Source organism: Phyllostomus hastatus, unplaced genomic scaffold (assembly GCF_019186645.2).
Source record: "Phyllostomus hastatus isolate PE091 unplaced genomic scaffold, TTU_PhHast_1.1 phas_scaffold_78, whole genome shotgun sequence".
Lineage (NCBI taxonomy): Eukaryota > Metazoa > Chordata > Mammalia > Chiroptera > Phyllostomidae > Phyllostomus > Phyllostomus hastatus.
In genome coordinates, this window is record NW_025334041.1 from 433,383 (window position 1) to 453,446 (window position 20,064).

General features: G+C 54.3%; 1 protein-coding gene across 1 annotated transcript; it reads right to left on the reverse strand.

Annotated features, from left to right (window-relative positions):
- Positions 1–1,779: 1,779 nt before the first annotated feature.
- Positions 1,780–10,311, reverse strand: PURB (purine rich element binding protein B). The gene has a single exon (XM_045827035.1). The coding sequence runs from the start codon at positions 10,111–10,113 to the stop codon at positions 9,193–9,195; it is 921 nt and encodes a 306-aa protein (XP_045682991.1). The 5' UTR covers positions 10,114–10,311; the 3' UTR covers positions 1,780–9,192.
- Positions 10,312–20,064: the final 9,753 nt, after the last annotated feature.

Genomic DNA, 20,064 nt, shown 5'->3' on the forward strand with positions numbered 1-20,064 from the left:
TCACCTTGGAACTTGCTAGAAATGCAGCTTCTCAGGCTCCACCCAGACCAGCTGAACCAGAAGTGCAGGAACTGGTGTTTAAGAGGCCCGCCAAGTGGCTGATGCTGAAGAGTTCCATGTGCAAGGAAAGCCCCCCGGTGAGGGCACTGCTGACACGAGGCTCCACCATTCCACTTGCCAACTTTTCTCAAAAGTAGCCACTTTGGGGTTTAGGGGGTGGTGTGGGTAATTTCAGCACAGCAGTCGCAGGTTAAGGTCGTGTGTTGGAGTCCTCTGTGACCCTGCATTTCTTTTCTTTTGCTCTAGCAGATTCCTAGCCCTCCCTCCCCTTCTCCTCCCAATACCACAAGATCCTACGGCCTCTCATCCACACTCACAGGGGAGAGCCTAACAAGGTGAAACAAAACACTCCATGTCTGTGTCCCAAAGATTTGGTCCAGCTGGGCAGGGCAGTGCCTGAGCATCAGCATTCAAGGCTCTCCAAGTGCTTCCGCAGCCGGCACTGAGAACCACTGCCATATTGTGTAAGTGTGTGGGTGGTGGTGTGGCCGGGGTAATTATTTTAGAGAGCCTCTACCATAGAGAAAACATGGGAAGGACTAAAGGATTAATAAGCTTAGTTTCCTCTGCCCTGGCTGGTGTGGCTCAGTGGATGGAGGGTTCACCTGCAAACCAAAGGGTCGTCGTCGGTTTGATTCCAAGTCGGGGCACAGGCCTGGGTTGCGGGCCAGGTCCCCAGTAGGGGGTGCGTGTGAGGCAACCACACCTTGATGTTTTTCTCCCTCTCTTTCCCCTTCCCTTCTATCTACAAATAAAATCTTAAAAAAAAAAAGATAAACCTCAAAAAATATCTCGGTCTTCTTCAATTCCATCCCTAATCTTCAGAAAGGCATCCTTTTTACGTCCCAGGCTACTTCCGTGGCTCTCAGAGGGTGACTCAGACCCCCGAAGACTCTCAGGGAGTCCGGAAGTCAAAACCACTTTCCTACCATCGTTCCTGACCTTGCTTGTGTCCGTTCTCTCGCAAGTCTAGCGTTGTCCAGAGGCTCGGTGATGTGACGTCAGTGCTGATAGTGAGTATGTGCTGATTTCTGCCTTAGAAATGGTTTGGGTTCTGCCCTGGCCAGGTGGCCCCGTGGGCTGGAGCATTGTCCAGTACACCCAAAGACTGTGGGGTCAAGGGACCAATCTTCGGTCGGGGCACACACCTGGGTGGTAGGTCTGATCCTTGGTTCAGGCTCCCATGGGGGGCGACTGAGGGATGTGTCTCCCTCTCTGAAGCAAACAAAACCAACAAGAAAATCCAAACATACCCCCGGATGAGGACTTTTTTTTAAAAAGGTTCCGCTTCTAATGTGTCAGGTACCCAGTATTACAGCCCTGAAAGATAAAAAGCTCCTTGGGATTCTTCAGTACCTTTTGTACAGAGGGGCTCCTGAGATGAAGAACATTGGGAAGCACAGCTGGGACCTACGGAGGTAACTTTCCTTTTCCACTAAGACTGGCCGAAGACTGGCCTAGTCTGCTCTGTAAGGAGCCAGCTATGATGCCGCACAATGAGGTGGGTTTCTTTCCACCCACTGGGGACGGCAGGGCCCGAAAGCCAGTAGAAGAGGAAGAAATTAGGGAAGTGACCCGCATTGCCACTCCTGCTGCACAGGTCGCTCACGGACCAGGAAAGGGTCCGGCGGGGACTCGCCCAGCTCGGGACCGCGTGGCGCGGGGCGCCTCCCTCCCGTCCCCACGTAACTCCTCAGAGACACCAGCACCAGACTGTCGTTCACTTTTCCGCATACTTTATTTGTTACAAACATACAATTCTTTAAATATAGACTGTAAAACTCCATTTGCAAAAGTCTGCTATTGTAAGGAGTACACACCAGCAGAAAGGATTCTTGAACAGTTTTCTCTGTGAGTTTTTCTGTCGGTTTTGCCAGTTAGTGGTGACTACGGGACCCGCCATTTGAGAGACCTGTCTGAAGCTGCGGCCGTGCGCGCGCCCCGCGCGCAGCCGCCCCGCGCGTGTCCACGCCGGCCTCTCCACGCCGCCCCGGCCGCAGCCCGAGCCTCAGCCCCCAGGCAGCGAGGCCGGCAGCCCGCCGGGACTCTGCCTTCGAACGGCTTCCAGGAAGGTTGGTTTCTGAATGGGTACTGCACTTCACGGATTTGTCTGAACTGCCCATGCAGCTGTTTGTTAAAGTGCATTCTTTTAAAAAATAAGAGGAATAGTCTTTACTCTTTAACCAAGGTACTTAAAAAAATGAACTTTTTGGTCTCTCAGCAGATATTCCCAAATTGATCCTATCACTACAAATTTTAGTGTTCTATTTACAAGTATTTATAGGGTTACAGGTGGAGGGGACCTTACAAAATTAAAGGTGCGGCTTCTCCTGAAGCATAAGTCAGTCCTACAAATTCACATATAAGAACACACACTTGGTTTACAGTGCACAGCATGTGGGTATTTACACAGACTGAAGACACCCCAGACCCCTCTTAAAGTAACTTCCAACCTAAAGCCTAGTTGTACATCTATTTAGATCAGGAAGCTCCGTCTCCTGCTGTCAAGATTTGGTTTCACTTCATTCAAATGTCGCCTGTAGATTCTTTATTGGCAGGACATCAGCCTCACTTTGGAGTGAAGAATCTAGTCCAAGGAAGCCCTGGTAGACAATGACTGGAAACATCTCAGAAGACAAATGGACTTTTAAAAATGACCATGGAAAAAATACCTGCATGAAGGTGCAAAAGGAAGCAGGAATCTCTAATTTCCCTAGAACTTTAGGAAAAAGAAGTCCAACTACATCATGCAAATATTGAAAATAATTGAAAAAACTCAAATATACTTGGCCTGCTGTAATACACAAAATTGTCCACTCTTTATAAGTATGCTCTGCTCTGATTTAAAATGCTTCTGCGCCTGCCCAATCTCCGAAGTTTTAGGAATCCAGAGAGCTTTTGTACACAGAAGGGACATGTGGGCTGGGAGAAAAGGGTCTATGTCTCATATCTGAAGACTTGAAAATAAAACTCCAAAATTCCTACACGTGCTTAGTGATATAATTTTTTTCCGTTTTCTTAAGACTCTCCCTGCTGATATAGGTCCCTGAAAAAGCAATCTTAAAAGGGCAAATACACCACTTGCTCTGCTAGTTCCAAACATGAAGATTTTTTTTTCAATCAGCCTGTTCCTGTGACACAGGGTAAGACTGGGGACAAAAGCTGCCTTTCAGGAATAATGGTCTAAAACAATTTTCTTCAAAGAGCCATTAAAATTATTGAAGGTAGGATAAAAAAGACAAACTGGTGTCTTGCACATACTAGTGGACAATGAACTTAGCATTTTCTCTAACAGAACCCACATTTCACAATACTAAAGATATAACCAGCCCTCCCTTATCTATGTCAGTGAGATACTTTACATATAACATAGGGAAAATTACTCAAAATCTCACGTTAATTTTAATTACAAATACAGTAATACTCTTTTATCAAAGTTTGTTAGAGTTACTGTGGGGGAAATGGTAACATTTTGGCATCAAATAAAGCTCTGTCCTCCCTTTATCACAAGTCCTACTGAGCCGTGAAACTACCCACCTAGCATTTGCTGCTGTTCTATCAGGGCTTTGCCCGTCCCGAATGGAATGTCTAATTTATGAGGCGAGTTACATTTTCAAAAGGGAAGTACAAGATTGTGAATAAAGGTGATTATTGATGACACATTCCCTATTTCATTAGGAAATACAAAATACATTCGTAAAGGTCTTGCATCCGAGGTACAGATACCAACTGAAAATTACCTTGTGTAATAAGTCTTCACGATGCAATTCTATTATTTTTTCATTTTCCAAATTCAATTTTCGGTGCTGACAACTGGACCACATTTGTTGAAATAAGAGTCTGTTAAATCCATCAGTAATGAAACTTAGGTTTTAAGACTGAGGACTGGGAACAGTGACTGTAAGCAACAATGTTAGCTGTGTCAGAACTCACCATTCAATTCTATCTCTGGACACTTCTGGGGTCTAACATTGGAAAATGACTGCTTTTAAGATTAAAATGGGAAATGAGGCTATAATTTGCCATTTCTACCTTATATGTGGGATTTCAAACAGGGCATCGACATGTACTTTTTTTTTTTGTCTGTATTTTTCTTAAGGTAAGTGTGTGTGTGTGTGTGTGTTTACAAACTCTCTCCTCCCTCCCCCAGTCCCACCCACACACCCACTGCTCAGCTTATTCAATGGGAACAGTAACTGTTGAGGAAGACATCTAATTGATTTACAGTACTCTAAAACTAACCCTGAAAACTGAGTCTTATTCATTTACTATAACTTCAGTGCTGTTGTTGACAAAAAAAGTTACCTTAAGGCTCAAGGGAAAGTAACTTATAAACTGAATGCAGCATTGTTCACTGTCTCATCCATTGGAAGCTAGCAAAATGCATTCTTGATCAGTAATACAAACCTAATAATAATAAAGATTTCTACTCTTCATACACAGAGTTAGAATAATACTCATTAGCAGATTATCTAGGGGAGCCTGAGAAACCATGACCCACATCACACAAAGATTCCACGTATTTCATGATCAAAAAGTGCTTTATCTTGAGAAATATGTCAGGGTTAAAATGGCAATATACAATGTAAAATCACACCTTCTCAAGGGAAGTACAAAATGGAAAAGGAGCAAAATGATGGGAGGCTCTGCTCTCCGAACAGGCCTTACGCACGTGACTTTTAGGTATGCTAAATAAAATTGCTTTTTTAAGGGTTAACAGTGGGATTTTCACCACCATGTATATTCTAAAACCTGAGATTGGACATCAAAGCAGTCAACTTTGTACTTATCAGAGCAATTCTGATACTTCCTAAAAATAGAAGACAACTCAATTGAATTGGTAACTCCAGGGTCAAACCATTCCATTTCCCCAATCACAAAGGAGACCGTTAACAAACACGTCAGGTACTTAGAGTGCTGCAGAACGACTCTTGGCAAACAAGTCACTTTCAACGTAAGCAAAAAGTCACTTCTCTCCTTCCCCTTCTCACCGATCAAGGCCACACTATTTTCAAATGAATATCTACTGAGAGATCAGTTGTGCATTGGACAAAGTACCATAATTGGGTTAAAATGAAAACAAAATTTACAGTGAAGAATACTTATGTGCATAGCTTACACACTCAAGCTTCTCCTTAATTTCATCCACCTCAAGGCAAGGCAGACCTAAGTGAATTGTCACTTGAATACCTTGTGTATCTCACTCTACCCCCTGTAAAGCCAGTCAAGGTCATATTTAACAAAGCATCCTCAGCAACTAGAGTGCCTGAAGTGTGCAGCCATTTACAGACCACTCAATATGAGGGCATTATTATAACCAGCCTCTTCTGCCCACAACCCTGCATTTTCAGATAAGACAGGATAATTGTTTTGTTTTGAGAAAACTGAAGCTTGAATCTCTTAAAAGACCTGCAGTTTACTGCAAAGTGATCGAGAGGGAACAAAGGACGCAGGTTAATGGCTGCCTGCGAGGGCCTCTCCATCACTTTGCAGTAAGTATTATGGAAAGTGACTCGACAAACAGCTGTGTCTGCGCCACAGCTGGTCATCCGTACCACCTACAAGCGCCCACAGGGACATAGGGTGTCTGGGTTTGGTTTGGTTTGCGCTTTGATTTTTGGTGCCATCCAGATCTGCACTTTGTTCCACGCAGCACATACACTGACGACCTCCTCTGCGGACCAGAGCCGCGGCTCTGCACGAGCGATGGGCGGGGACGACAGAAACCGAAGGCAGTTGTGGGGTCTCATCAGAGTTTCCTGCTCTTTCAACTCTGTTCCTAAAATTGTGGGTTTCTCACTTCTGCAACTGCAGTAGTTTGAGAAACAAATGTTCTGCCAATTATCAGAAAATAAATTTTACTTCCCTACTTCTCAGAAATAGGATGATTTTGAACACGTTATTAGTTGGGATATTTGCCAAAGTCAAAAAAAAGCCCTAAATCACTGGTGGCTGAAAACACTTTCTGCCTCGATTTAGCAAAGACTTTCTTTTAACAAGAAGCATCTGAAAGACAGCCCATAACACCACCTTGTTTAACAGACCACAAGTCGGAAGTGCAGTGTCTGTTGTCCCTAGTGACTGGAATGAGGATCAGTGAAATGCTACAATCAATCCACATCCTTCCGTAACCTTCCTGCAGTGGGAAGAGAGGCCATCAGCCACCCCTGCAGGAGAACAAACCTTTGAGATTGGTTAAGACTTAAAACCCACCACTATGACATTTACCACTTAATCTTATATAGGCAGGTCAAAATTTTAATATAAATTACTTTTCCAACACATAGCTTATGCATTCTTTGCTCCTTTTTTTGGAGGATTCTCAAATTGATATCTAAAGATTTACATATGATATATTACTGTTACATGGTCTAATGACTAAGAAAACTTCTCTGGTAACCAAAGCTGACTCCATATATGGTAGTGCTCCTGGCATATACTCCATATGCCTCAGACCACTTCCACATTCTTTCTATTCAGCTAATTATAGCTTAGTAGCCACTGGTGAGGATTGTGAAGACCCTGTCATTTCTACAGAATAGAAAGGCAAGGCTAGTTACTGCAATTCAGCCAAACAAAAAGAACAGAAAAAAGAATAAACCAACTCCTTAAAAAGGAGAGGTACCGCACCTTTGCAAAATTGAACTGGCTCAACTGCAGCTGAGCAACAGAACCACCACTGAAGCAAGAAAACAAGTTGGTCTATACAGGAATTGTACATGGTTTGAAAAGGAGAAAGTTACAGCAATCAACTAATAGCTGCAATCTTGATTTTCATTGCTGCCTCGGAATTTGAAACTTAAACAGTTTCTGCAAACCTAATGCTAGTTTCTCAGCTCCTTTACTAAAACTATTTAGGGATTTGTTCTCCGCAGCAAAGAAATAAAACACTCAAAACACATAGGTAAATACAGCAGGACACCATTGAAAACAGCTGCCTTGTAGTACAAAATACAGTACAAGTGTACGGATGTCGTTAAAACATCGGAAATACTATTGCTCCCATACAATTTAGGAAACATTCTTTGCAACGGAGAAAAATTATTTAAAAAGAAAAGCTTTAAAAAAATCTGTTTAAAAAGTCTACTGTGGATGATGAGAGTAGAGAAATTGTCCGAAAAGGGCACCAATGTTTGTGGCTGTTCTTTTTTTTTTTTCTTTTAATCTAAGATGAACGATATTCTGAATCACAGTCTGTTTTTTTTTAAAAAGCCCAATTTTATATACATGATTATTTTCCTCCCTCTCAGCCACAATGAATGAAAACGACCTTTTTGTATATTACTTATTTCCCAATAAATACAAAAAGATTGTATATATTGAATAATACCAAAATAATAAAAAGGGTACACAATAAATTAAAAGGCAGCTCAAATAAAGGGCAGTCATGCAGTTAAAAACAAACAAACACTAAGACTGTGGAGGTGGGGTTACTCGCCTCCTGGTTGAGAAGGTGTCGCACCAAGCCTACCTGAAAAACTTTGGAAAGAACAGCCCCCATTCGATTCAAAGTACCTAGGTCCATGACATTCCCAGAAATACCTTTCGATAGGGTAGGATTAACTTGATTAGTAAAAACCATTTCTACTGAAAATCCATTTAAAATATAGAAGAGGCGATCCTTGAAAACCCCAACTTTTATTCTTGAAAGACAGCTGGATAAACTAGCAAAAGCTAGTTTTTGTTGAAATTTCAAGATGGTATAAAAATGCTTCCAGGATAGAGTCAGCACATTCATGTTCACTTTGAGTCCCTTCAGATGGAGTTCAGCTTCCCAAGGGCACGCTGCTTGCTCGAATCACACATGCATCATTTGCCAACTTTGATTGTGAGGTACTGATACAATGGATCAAGTTTCTAAAATTTCATTTAAAAAGAATAAATGATGCTGGAATTCTGGACCTGAGGATCTTTAGTATTTGAACAAATCCACAGATTAAACTGAAGGTAGAGGAAGACTTCAGTTTTGGTAATTTCCAACTCTTCTGAGACGTGTATTTCATTAAAGCTCAGGCTTGTAGCCACACTTTTTCAAGTTCCTTTTTCAAGTTTTATGGTTTAAAATCCAGCCAATCAATGGCGGAAACAGCCGAATTAGCCACAATTCACTGGCTCACATGGTGGAGCCACAGGGATCTGGCTCTCATTCATACCTAAGCCGTTTCTTGGTAATGATCTCCATGTTTGAGAGACCAGGGAACTTTAGTGAGTAGCAACCAATCCACTCAAACAGTTTTTTTCCTTGTGCTTTATGCCTGATTTTTTTCTTGTGCCTATCTCAGCAACCTCCAATGTAAAACTGCTTTCATCTTCAAAAAATTTGCCAACTTTTAATACTTTAGTAGCCAATTCTAGTTCAAGGATTGACATCTGAATCCATTTGCATCCTGCAAAACAATTCTGGGGAGGAAAAAAAAAAAAAGATACTGGCCTTGGTCCAGGTATCGTGCAAAACCATTTCAAACAATATAGATCCAATTTGTTTCTCTATTCCCAGGTGACTTCTGAAATTCATATTTTGTTCTGCCCTGTCCGTGATTATTTAAAGTTGCATTCCTTTTCATGAAACCTGTACCCTAAGACCTGGGTAACTGCAAAGGCCTTTCCCTTCTCAGAAATTCCACGAAAACCTAAATCCAAAATGCTGATTTCAATGGAAGTGAAGGGACAGACAACGCCAACAGTGAGGTCTGGAGAAATCTTTAGACCAGGTTCCCAAGTACAACACAAATTCAGCTGTTATCAAGGGGTCTGGGTCAATCAGAAGTGCTCCTTTGGCCCGCGCCGCGCTAGGACCTATCCCCCAGCCCCATCAGGGTTATCTTGATGGGTTTAGGAACCGCAGCTGGGAAACCACGGGAGCTGGGACTATTTTGCTCGGGTGAGGAGACGCTGTTGCTCTCCTTGCAGGTTGCTGTCAGCTCCTTGGAACTTTTCTTCTTTTCTCTAATTGTCCGTGACTGTTCTCTCATGGTCATTTCTCGTAATTAACTACATTATTTAAAATCTTGTTTTCTCCCTGTGGGCCTCCCTTGCTCCCCCTGCACTAACTCACCAGGAATGAGCGGGAAAGAGAGCTCTTTAGACGAGGGGACCGAGGTGGGTGGGAGGCCCGTAGGGAAGCTGCGCGTTTCAATCCTCATCCACCTCTTCGCCTTCAGACTCGTCCCCGCCGCCGCCGCCGCCGCGTCGCTCATAAAGCTTATCCCTCTGCCGCTCCTGGATCTCCTTCATCTCATCCGCATACCGGCAGAAGGCGCCCCCAAACTTGCCCCAGGCCTTGAAGGGAACGGTGATGGCGTTGCGGTAGGACGGCTTCACCTCGCTCACACGCAGAAACACCCCGTACTTGTTGCAGCCCACGTCGAAGAAGAAGCGCTTCGAGTCCACGGTGATGGAGGTGCCCTCCGGCAGCTCCCCGTACAGGCCGCCCCCGGGGCCTGCCGCGCCGCCGCCTGGGCCGCCCGCCAGCTCGTCGTCGTCGCCGCCGTAGTCGTCGATGAGCTTGGCCAGCGCGTCGCGGAACTCGATGAGCCCCTGCGCGGGCAGCGCGATGGTCTGGCCGCTCTGCAGGCCGCCCGGCGCGGGGCCGCCGCGCGTGACCGTCTGGCGGATACGCAGGAAGCGGCCGCGCTGGTTCTCCTTGAGGTCCAGGTAGTACTTGCGATTCTCGCGCACCAGGAACTCGCTCTTGAGCGCGCGCCGCGGCCCGCCGCCCTCCTCGGCCGCCGCCGCCGCCGCCACCTGCTCGGGGCTGCTGGGGCCCAGCTGCGCGTAGTGCTCGATGAAGTCGCCCAGGTAGTCGCGGAACTCGGCGGCCACGGCCATGGACAACGTGAGGCGGCTCTTGGAGCCGCCCGCGCCCACCTCGGCGATCTTCAGGAAGCGGCCCTTGGCGTTCTGCTTCACGTCCAGGTAGAAGCGCTTGTTCTGAATGTCCAGCCGCTTCGAGGCCAGCTCCTGCGTTTCCTGCTCGCCGCCGCCGCGGGACGCGGGCTGGAAGCCGCCGGGCCCGCCGCCGCCGCGCTCGCTGCCGCTGTCGCCGTCCGCCATCTTCTCGGCCGCCGCGCCCTGGCCGCCGCCGCCGCCGCGCCCTGGCCGCCGCCTGCCGCCCGCCGCGCTCGCGCCCCTGCCCTCCGCCTTGCGGCTCGCTCTCCGGGGCCCCCCAGCCTCGCCGCCGTCCCGCTCACTCTCTCCAGCCGCTCATCGCCGGCCTCCGCCCCCCATCGCCCCCGCGCCCCGCCCCGCCACTTCCGTCCGGCCGGAGTCCGCTTCCGGCGCGCGCTCGCGTGACGCCACCCGCCACGCCCACAAGCCCTGGCGGCCGGAAAGACCCCGCGCAGCGGCGGCGAGGCGCAGAGAAGTGACGTCACAGGGAGGGGACAGGCCGGGGGCCGGGGCTGGAGTGCCGAGGCTGGGAAGGGCGTGGGCACCGTCGGGGTGGCGGGAACGCTGCGTCCTGTTTGTGATACTGGTTCCCCATATGTGCCAGAACTCATTGAAGCCTACGCTTTAAGTGAGTGCATTTGTTGCCGATGAATGTTACCTGCACGCAGCACGGGTACTTTGAAGAGAGGCGTTCAAGGAGCGGGGTCATGTGAACTCAAGCACAACAAAGCCCACCTGTTGGGGCTGGCGGGGAAATAATCCGTGGGAAATAGTTAGCATCGTCCCTAAGGCGTGATGACTGCGCCATAAAGGCGGGCTCACGTTCGTTCGCACGAAACCTCCCAGAATGAGTGGCTGGAACGTACGTGGAACGTCATGGCGTCACCACGACGCAGGAAAACAGCGGCGAAGGCTGGACTAGGACGTGCCGGGGTGCAGAGCTCGGGGGAGGGCGGCGCTTTCCCCGACACCCGGTGCACAGGCACTGACCACCATTTTCCGTGTCAACTCAAGAATTCATGTTTCGTGTGACGCGTGCAAAAACAGGAAGGGACTAAGGAAGTAAAAAGTCTGGCTTAAGAAAATAAAAGTCTGGCTTTCTACGGGAGGACAGTCACGAGTCCTGGGTCTGAATCCCGGACTTGCCCTGTGATCGCAGGCAGCTGAGGAACTCTGATTCCCTCCTTGTTAACCGGGAACAATAGCGCCTGCCTCCTGTGGTTGTTACAAGAACTAAATGTGATACAATTGATGGCAAAGGGGTTAACAACCCACGCCGGGGTCGGGATCTGGAGAGCCTGGGGGTGGAGCTATTCCGACCAGCCTTCCTCCCCTGGGCTTCCTCTTCCTCTCTGTGAAAGGGGCTTCCTGCTTCTTCTCTTCTCTTCTCCCACGTGGCTCGCTACGGGTGCGTGGACTGGTTTGCAAACCTTTCTTTTTCTCAAGTAAATCCTTTTTGGTGATGGAATACCTAGGTGATTTTGTTTTATAGTCAATAAATGAGGTGACGCATATAAAACACTTGACCTGACATAGAAGAAGCTCTAAATATTAATCACCCCTACTCCTGTTTCATAAAAAAAAGACCCAGTCAGATCCTCTCCTAGTTCATGAGCGTGATGATTGTGTGACATTGTGTCGCATTACCCGTCTCAAGTGAACAACAACAAAAAAACTCACAACCATTCGAACAAAATTAGAATAATAGCTATTAGCCAAACACAGGAGGTGCCAGGAGAACGCATGAAATTCTGGGCCTTGGACAGCAGAAGAGATCTGGAGTCCCTGGGGAAGGAGTGTGCTGGGGGGCCTCCATGTAGCTCCCCTGGTTTCTTGCTGACCAAACCACTTCCTTGCATGGGGACCCCAACATGGAAGGGTTCACTACACCTCTATCCATTTCTTAGCTGCTTGGTTTACACTTGATCTTAGCTGAAAGGCCCAGGAAGCCTGTCAAGGTCTACTTTAGAGTGAGATTAACTGTGGGAAGATGCATAAGCAGAAACCTTATTTCAGGTGGAATGGGCAGGGCCTTTAGGGGGAGATCTCTCACACCCTGCCACTCATCAATTGCCCAGAACTGGAAGATACTTACTCTCCATCTCCAGTAGGAAGATGTTTTTTTCTCTACCACTCCAGCAGGAAGGAGGATCTCGCCCAGCAACCCCTCAGCCAATGAGAGACAGTTAACACCGCAGCCCAGGAAAAGCTGCTCCTCTGGGATCGCCCAGTTTGCTCCAGTGGGTCTTTGTTTACTCAGCCCTTTGCATTACCCCCTGGCCTCTGTGAAGGAATGTTCCTCTCCTTTGTTCTCTGGACTCACCCTGGCTCACCTGCCATTACACCGAAGGTCCAAACTGCACTGCTCTGTTGTCCCCAAGGAAACCTGTTTTGCTGGAGGGACGGCTGTTTGTTTGAGGTCCAGCACTGCTTTGTCTCTGTTGACATGTGTTCCTGTGAGCCGAGGGTCTAGTGCCCGTCTCCATATTGGATAATCACATATTTTACAGGCTTTTTACAGGTTGACTTTTAAAATATGTGATTATAACATGTATTTTATATTTAACTCTAGCTGGAATGTATTTTGGTGTGTGGTATGAAGTGAAGAATCTGAAACATTTCTTTCAAATGACCAATTGTCCCAGTACTATTTATCGGATAACCCTTCAAGGACAGATCTCAACAGGTGGAGATGGATGTAGGTTATTTTGGGCAGTGGGAGCATTTGCTCCCAGATGGCTAGAAGTCTAGTTTGGCTGGAGCCCAGGATCTGTGAGGAGGGGTGATGGACAACAGAGTGGGAGGCAGCTAGACTGGGGCTCATGGGGAGGTCCTGCCTTCCCGGCGGGAGTTTGGACTTGAGTCAAGGGGCAGCCCCTGGAGCTGTGCAAACAGGAGTGTGGTGCCTCCACGCCTCCCTGGGTGCTCCAGGGAGGTCGCCATCCACAGAGCACAGCGTGCAGGGGGCTAGTCGCAGACCCAAGCCAGCAGGATGGGGCGTGGGGGGTGGAGAGGGAGGGAGAACGTTGTGGTGTGAGAGTGGACTAACGGGCTGGTGCGGAGGCTGCCGGGGAAGGACGAGTCCTCGAGGGGGGTGGTGGGAGCATTGACTGAAGACCCCGGAGGGCCCGATGCTGTAGGTGGGAGGGCTCCTCCCCCTACTACAGGATGAGCTGCTTTGAGGCATGTTTGGAATACTAAAAATTAGCCCCGGAAGTTTTTGACTTCTCAGCGGCTTGAAGCACCTGTTGTGACTGCCTTTTGGCAGCTCCAGCATGGACGGGAGGGGCTCTAAGGGCTGGCTGGGTGCCCAAGGGGACACGCCCAAGCAGCTGTGGGACCCAGGCACTCGGAGTCCAGAACAGGGTCAGCCACGGAGATGCAGGTTTGGGAGCCGCCAGCAGGCGGGGGGGGCCTTGACGCCAGCGCCCAGGAGGCGGAGTGGAGGGGTCGGGGACAGGCGAGCGAGACGGGAAGCGAGAAAGGCCGAGCCGGCCCGGACACTTCCCACACGTTCTGTGCACGCTCTGAGATACGCAGATCCTAAGGAGTGCAGCAGAGACGGCAGCTCAAGTCCCTCTTCCCGAGGCCCGACGTTGACACTGCCACCTCAGGGGGAGCACAGAAGGCAGATGTCACCGTGCCCACAAGGGAGCACATGGGCAGGAGCGTGGGTCGGGGCTGCCCAGGTGGCAGAGGGACGCCTGAGGTGGCCCAGAGAGACCTGCGCCAGCTGGGGTGCTGGGAGAATGGCCATCAAGTAGGGCCTAGAGTTGGCACAGAGGGAAGGGACTGGGCCCTGGGAGGCAAGGAGGTGTCCTATTTCCTCGGAGACCAAGGAGAGGGGAGGAGAGACACAGGAGCTTCTGCTGAGAGGAGAGGAGCTGGAACGGATCCCGCCGAAAGGCTGTGTCTGCTCCAGAGCCAGGAGCGGGGTGTGTGCCGAGGGCGGCACGTGGAGACTGGGAGACTTGGGTGGACGAGCACCCCCCGAGCTGTGGGTCTGGCCGCGGCCGGGGCGGGTGCAGCAGACGGGAGTGGCCTTGCTGGGATTGGGGAGACACTGAGGGAGTGGGGCACTGGGGCCAGTGGCCTCAGATGGCTGGCCCCCCCACCTGGCTCCAGGCCAGGAGAAGGAGGAAGGTCCAGACACTGTGGGGCCTGGCTTCCGTTCCCTCTTGAGCTTAAAATCGGGGCTCACGCAACAGCAAGAGTATTCTTCTTTGTCCAGACCCTCAGCTTCACGTCTGACCACCTTCACTTCCTTGTCTCTCGCGTTCCCTTCCTCCCGAGAACAAGGTGGGACGTGGTGTCCCCCGGCATCTTTGTCCCGGAAAAGGACAAGGGCCCTCTTTCGCCTAACCAGAGCACAGCTCTGAAACTATCATCTCATCGACAGCCTCGATTTCCTCTTGGGCCAGGTGTCCCGATCACGTCCTTCGTAGCAAAAGTTCCCGTTGCATTTGGGGGGCCTGCGTCCATCTCTCTGCTCTGGGCCTGGTCCTTCCTCAGCCCGAGTCTTCGCCCGCCTTGGCGAATCCACGGGGTAAGGCTGGTTGCTGCAGGCACCGTCCCCACTCCGGCCGATCCCCCGGGGAGGGAAGTGGGCTGAAGGGCAGCGGGCAGCGCGCGGGCTTTGGAGGCACTGGAGCCGGAGCTGCCCCCCCCTGCAGGCCAGGCCCGGGGTCCAGTGGGCACCTCCAGTGACGTTGTCTGGGGTGTGCGCGGTGGGGAGCAGGCATGTTCTTGCAGAGACCGAAGAGATCCCCTCACCAGGCCCCCGGAAGCCGCTTAAAAATAGAGCCCTGGGCCCTGGCTGGCGTGGCTCAGTGGATGGAGTGCCAGCCTGAGAACCAGCGCGTCGCTGGTTCGATTCCCGGTCAGGGCACAGGCCTGGGTTGCAGGCCAGGTCCCCAGTAGGGGGCGTGTGAGTGGCGACCACACATCGATGTTTCTCTCCCTCTTTCTCCCCTTCTTCCCCTCTCTCTAAAAATAAATAAAAATCTTCTTAAAATTTTTTTTTAAAAAAGGAACCAAACCCCTAGAAGTAGCACTGCTGGGAAGTGCATCCAGCCTTGTAAAAGGCGGGTCTGGGAGGCCATGACCTGGCCGCCCCACCCCAAAGAGCAGCGGGCGGGGCGGCCTGTCTTCGCGCGCCCTGGCCCTCGCTGGGCCGGGCCGGCTGTGCTCACGCAGCCCCTGGGCGGGGCTCTCCTCGCAGCTGCTGGGGGAACAGGTGAGCCCTTTCCAAGCGCCGCTCAGGCCACGTGGGGTCTGTCTGTGGAGCCGGACAGTGGCCATCTGTTCTGGCTTCTCATCGAGTCCAGAAAATCCCGGCGTTTCGTCCCCCCCCAACCCCCCCAGCACTTCCTGGGGGCTCTGCTTCTGCCTCTCCCGCACCTTCCAGAAGGCCGTCTGGCTCAGAACCGGCACCCCCCTGGTTACCCCGTCTGCCCTTCACCCAGTGAGGCAAGGCCCTCCCACGGGCTGGAGACGCCCCCGCTGCCGGGCAGCCAGCCAGGCCGCGTGACTGAGGGGCGGTCTCCGGCCTGCGGTGGGGACAGCTGTCTGCACGACAGCCGCGGCCTTTCAAAAAACCCTCACCTGGAGGCCAGGCAGGAGTTGGGAACCCAGGCTCCGTCTCCTGAGCTGCCAGGCAGGTGCACGTCTGGCTATGTCTGAAACCTCTCCAGCCCCGGGCGTTGTCGGGCTCTCACTTTTGCCCGGGGACGGCTGGAGAGCACTTTCTCTTCCACGGGGCTCACGCTCCCCAGGCTCCCCAGGAGGCGAGGCGTCGCCCCCTGCTGGTCGCTGCAGGTGTTTTCTCGCCGGTGAAATGCCTGCTCGTGGCTCCTGATACTTTTTTAAAAGATTTTTACTTTTGCTTATTTTTAAGGGCGAGGGGAAGGGATGGAGAAAGAGGAAGATAAATGAGGATGTGGGAGAGGAATATCGACTGGCTGCCTCCCTCGCACCCCAGCCTGGGGACCTGGCCTGCAGCCCAGGCGTGCACCCTGACTGGGAATCGAACCTGCAGCCTTTAGGGCTACAGGGTGACGCTCCAGCCAGCTGAGCCACACCAGCCAGAGCCTGGGGGAGGAATTCTTAACACAACCATTCGAGCGTGCGCTCCTGCCTTGCTGACCTCTCTCGCTGCCTCCCCTCGGAGTCCTGGTGGCCCCTCGTGCCTCGCCTGTTGGCGCTGATGGGCCCCTGCGCTGCAACCGCCCTGCAGCGGGCTGTCCCCTCGTCGCCCACCCCGGCCTTCTGTCACTGCCCGGCTCCCTCGCCCGCAGTGGCCAGGTGGCTCCAGCTGGCCGCCCGTCCTGCCTCCAACGCGGACTCCGTGCGGTGAGACCAGCCCCTGGCTCGCTCCAGCCCTGGCCCAGGCTGCGCCCACTGCGCGCAGCGCAGCCTCGCCATCTGCTCCCAGGCTGCTGCCCGTGGATGACTTTTCCCAGCACCGCAGAGCCCAGCCGCGCGTGGGCCTGCGTTTCGGAAGCCGGGCGGCCCTCTGCGGCCAGAGCACACGCGGGGAAGGCGCTTCGGGTCCGGGCAGGGACCTCGCTCTCTCCCCACCCCCACCCCCACCCCCGCCGGCTGCGCTGTCCTCCCGGGTGGGAGAAGCACCCTCCTCCTCCTCCTCCTCCTCCTCCTCCTCCTCCTCCTCCTCGGGCTGGTTGACGTGCTTCCTTGTTTACCGAAAGTTTTAGTTCAGGAGATGGAAACCTTTTTAAAGTATCAGTTACTAGAAGCTTACTAAAATACTGAGGGGATTTAAAATGAAAAATAGTCACGCGTAAGGCCACGGCCTCGCGGGCCGGTTCGCCGCGTTCTCCGTCCCGCCCCGTGTCCGTCCGCAGGCGCGCCCGCGGCGCGCAGTGCTCACAGTGCGGGGCTGCGCCTCGCGTCCCCGAGCGAACGCGCCCTCCTCCCTCCCTGCGCGGCAGCGCTGCGCCCACCCCCGCACCTCTTTCTGACCCCTCGCGGCGCACCCACTGCCACGAGCCCGTGCCGCCTCGCCCAGCGAGTGCCGTGCTGGGAGCCCGGCTTGTTCCCGCCTCTGGTGCTCACAGGCGACGCCCCCTGCAGGGTGTCCCGACCCCTGGAGGGGGCTCAGGGGGCTGGTGCAAGCCCCCCTCCCCCCCGCCCGTGCTTCCAGACGGGTCTCCTGCACGCCTGAGGTGTGCGAGTCGCTTCCCCACGACTCCCGTGTCGCCGTCTCTCAGAGATCGGAGACGTAACTCTCCATGAGGCACTTGTGCAGGAGATGGACATGCGTGTGCGAGAGAGAGTCCGTGACCTGGGCCCACGTGTGCCCCAAGTCCCACACGCTCCGAGGCACTGGGGACACCGGCCCGTCCCTGCCCCCTCCCACTCCTCCTGTTCTCCCAGATGGAGCTCAAAGCACCCCCCCTCCACGTCCTGGGGCCCGCGTGCTGCGCTGGGCTGGCCGTGTGTCCATGGTGGGTCAGGAGTGGCCAGGGCTCCCAGGGACACCCGGGCAAGTGCCCAGTGGCTCTGGGACACGGGGACAGTGGCTGGGGCTGGACAGGGTCAGGAGGAAGGGGCTGCCCCCCACGAGACATCGGGTGGTTTCGGTGGAGGGTGGAGGTGTCTGCGGAACTCTGCCCCTGGCCCAGATGGGCCGGGAGGGGCAGGGAAGGGGCCGCCGCGGGTGCGGCCCCGGGCAGGCAGGGAAGCCACAGGACTGAGGGGGGCTGCACACCCGTCTGCTCGGCGGCCCAGCAGCGGCCCCCACCACAGGCGGCGGCTCAGACAGCAGACGTCCGTGCCCCCCCAGCCCTGAAGGCGGGACGCCCCCGACCAGGTCCACGGGACGGCAGCTCAGAGAGCGAACGCTGCCCTTCATCCCGTTCAGGTGTGACGGAGTTGTGGGCAACCTTTCCTCTGATGTGAGGTTTCCGTAAATGTTTCCCAAAGCAGCTGCTCTGCAAACACCAGCGACAGGCGCTTTGCCGAGGACCAGGCAGACGCCGGTCGCAGCACCGCGCCGCCTGTGAGCTCGGGGGCACCCACACCCCCTCCGCGCTCGGCACTCGCGAGGACCACTCACGGGGCCGGGCAAGCCAGGACCGAGGGCCGTCACGGCAGCCCGTGAACAGCCGGAGGGAGCAGGACCGGGGCGAGGCGGGAGCCCCTGTGCCCGTGGGGTCGAGGGTCGGGTGCACCTGCCCTGGCCTGTCCCCGAGGCCACCTGCAGGCTCCTCCCTCCTCGCTGTCCGGAGCAGCATCTGTGGACGTCTCGTCACGGCGGCGCGGCCGGCGAGACCCTGGCCCATGACTGCTCTGCAGTGCCGGCCCCTTCCCCCGGAGGTCGGAGGTCGGGGGTCGGCTGGGAGCGGGTCCTTTGGCTCTCACCCCCAGCCACCTCATCAGCAGGAGCTTGGCGTGGTGGGAAGGGGTCCCCATCAGTACCCCCCACACCCCGTCTCTCGGGCCGCTCCGGGGGTTTCCAGAGCTCCGGGCTGCGTTCCGACGGCGCCACACCGGGTCTCGGAGCCACTGAGAATGCCTGGCCGTGGGGCCGGGGGCCGGGGGCCGGGGGCCGGGCTGGGCGGCCGGGGCTGCAGGCGGTCTGGGGGGCGTAGGGGTGGTGGGGTGGAGTGCTCATCTCCCTCCCTGTCTCTGCAGGGTCTCAGGGCACCGGAGCCCCGGCTCCGTATGTCCGCTGAGAAGTGAGAGAGTGAGCCTCGGAGGTCAGCTGTGAAGGTCAAATGAGGTGAGCGTCGGAGGGCTTCAGAGGCGTCTGAAATGGAGTGCGAGTGGGTGTGGGGTGAGCTCCGCACCGAAGGGCGAAACCCCAGACCTGCCCCGGGCGGCAGGTGCGGGAGGTCGGGCAGCCGCTCCGATCCTTGGCTGGTGCCATGAGTCCCTTCCGTCCGGCCAGGAACACTCACCGTGCACCCGCCAAGTGTGGGGTTCTGGAAAGATCTATGGCCCTCCGTGGGGGCTCCTGGGGGGCAGACCACCTCCAGGTGCCACTGGAGGGGTTTACACAAGACCACCCACCCGGTCCGGCCTGAGCAGGTTGGGGAACTGGGAACCGGAGGCCGTCAGCGTCAGCAGTGTCTCGACTGCCCCCTGGTGGCAGGTCCCTGCGCCTTGGTGGCACATGACGTTGTGGACCAGGCCACAGAGACGCCGGGTGGGAAAAGGGCAGACAGTGCGCGCGAGGGCGGTGGTGCCCCCACGTGGGTGTGGCGCTCAGTGCCTTCACGGGGTCCAGACACGGGGGGGGACACACTAGTCGGAAGTCCCCGCTGCTGCCCAGGGCGAGGCGGGGCCCTGCGGCCGGGCTTCCTGGGGAGAAGTTTCTGTAAGTGGGGGATCCCCCCGCTGCTCTGGCTGTGCCCTGGGGTGTGGGGATTTTGCAGCCTCTGCTGTCCCCACACTTGGCTGCTGCGGTCCCACCGTGATTCGGGGCCTGTGGGGAACCCCGAGGAAAGGCAGCAACCTCTGGTTTCAGCTCGGTGCCCCCTCACAAGGGAGGCGTGGGCCCTGCCCGGTCCTGGGCTCCGAGGTCCCAGCCTCAGAGAACGGGGACCATGGGGACTCCGGTCCCGTTGGTGTCTCAGGCAGGCGCATCAGCGCCATGAGTGCTCGTGGACTTCGCTTCGGGCTGGCAGTGCGACGGTCTTACGGGCGTCACCTCTGGACGGACCGCTGTCACTGCGCTGAGAACCACGTCGCCCTGAGAACTTACTGCCCGGCCAGGCCTCGTGTGGCCCAGAGAACCCGATGACCCGGCTGTGCAGTGTGGTGGGAGGCATGGTTGGCAGCGCCCGGAGGGCCCATCTGCCTGGGGCACGGCACGGGGGGCTGCTTCCCTGGGGGGTGTGGCCCCAAGAGAGCAGAGCTGGGGGAGGACGCAGCGCCCCAGCCCGCTCCCCGCTCCGCTGGGAGGGGCGTCTGCACACGCGCGCCCTGTGGTCGGGAGGCCCAGACTCCGGCCCTCCACACGGGGACTTGGGACTCGGGTGAGGGGAGAGTGGCAGCGAGAGGGCCCCCCCCCCACACTGGAGCCCCGCGTCCCCCAGGCGCATGGAGGCCGCTGGCCGACGGCCAGGGAGCTGCTGTCTGTGTGGCTGACAT

Coding starts and splice junctions, on each gene's coding strand:
- PURB (XM_045827035.1), bottom strand. CDS start 10,113: ATGGCGGACGGCGACAGCGGCAGCGAGCGCGGCGGCGGCGGGCCCGGC.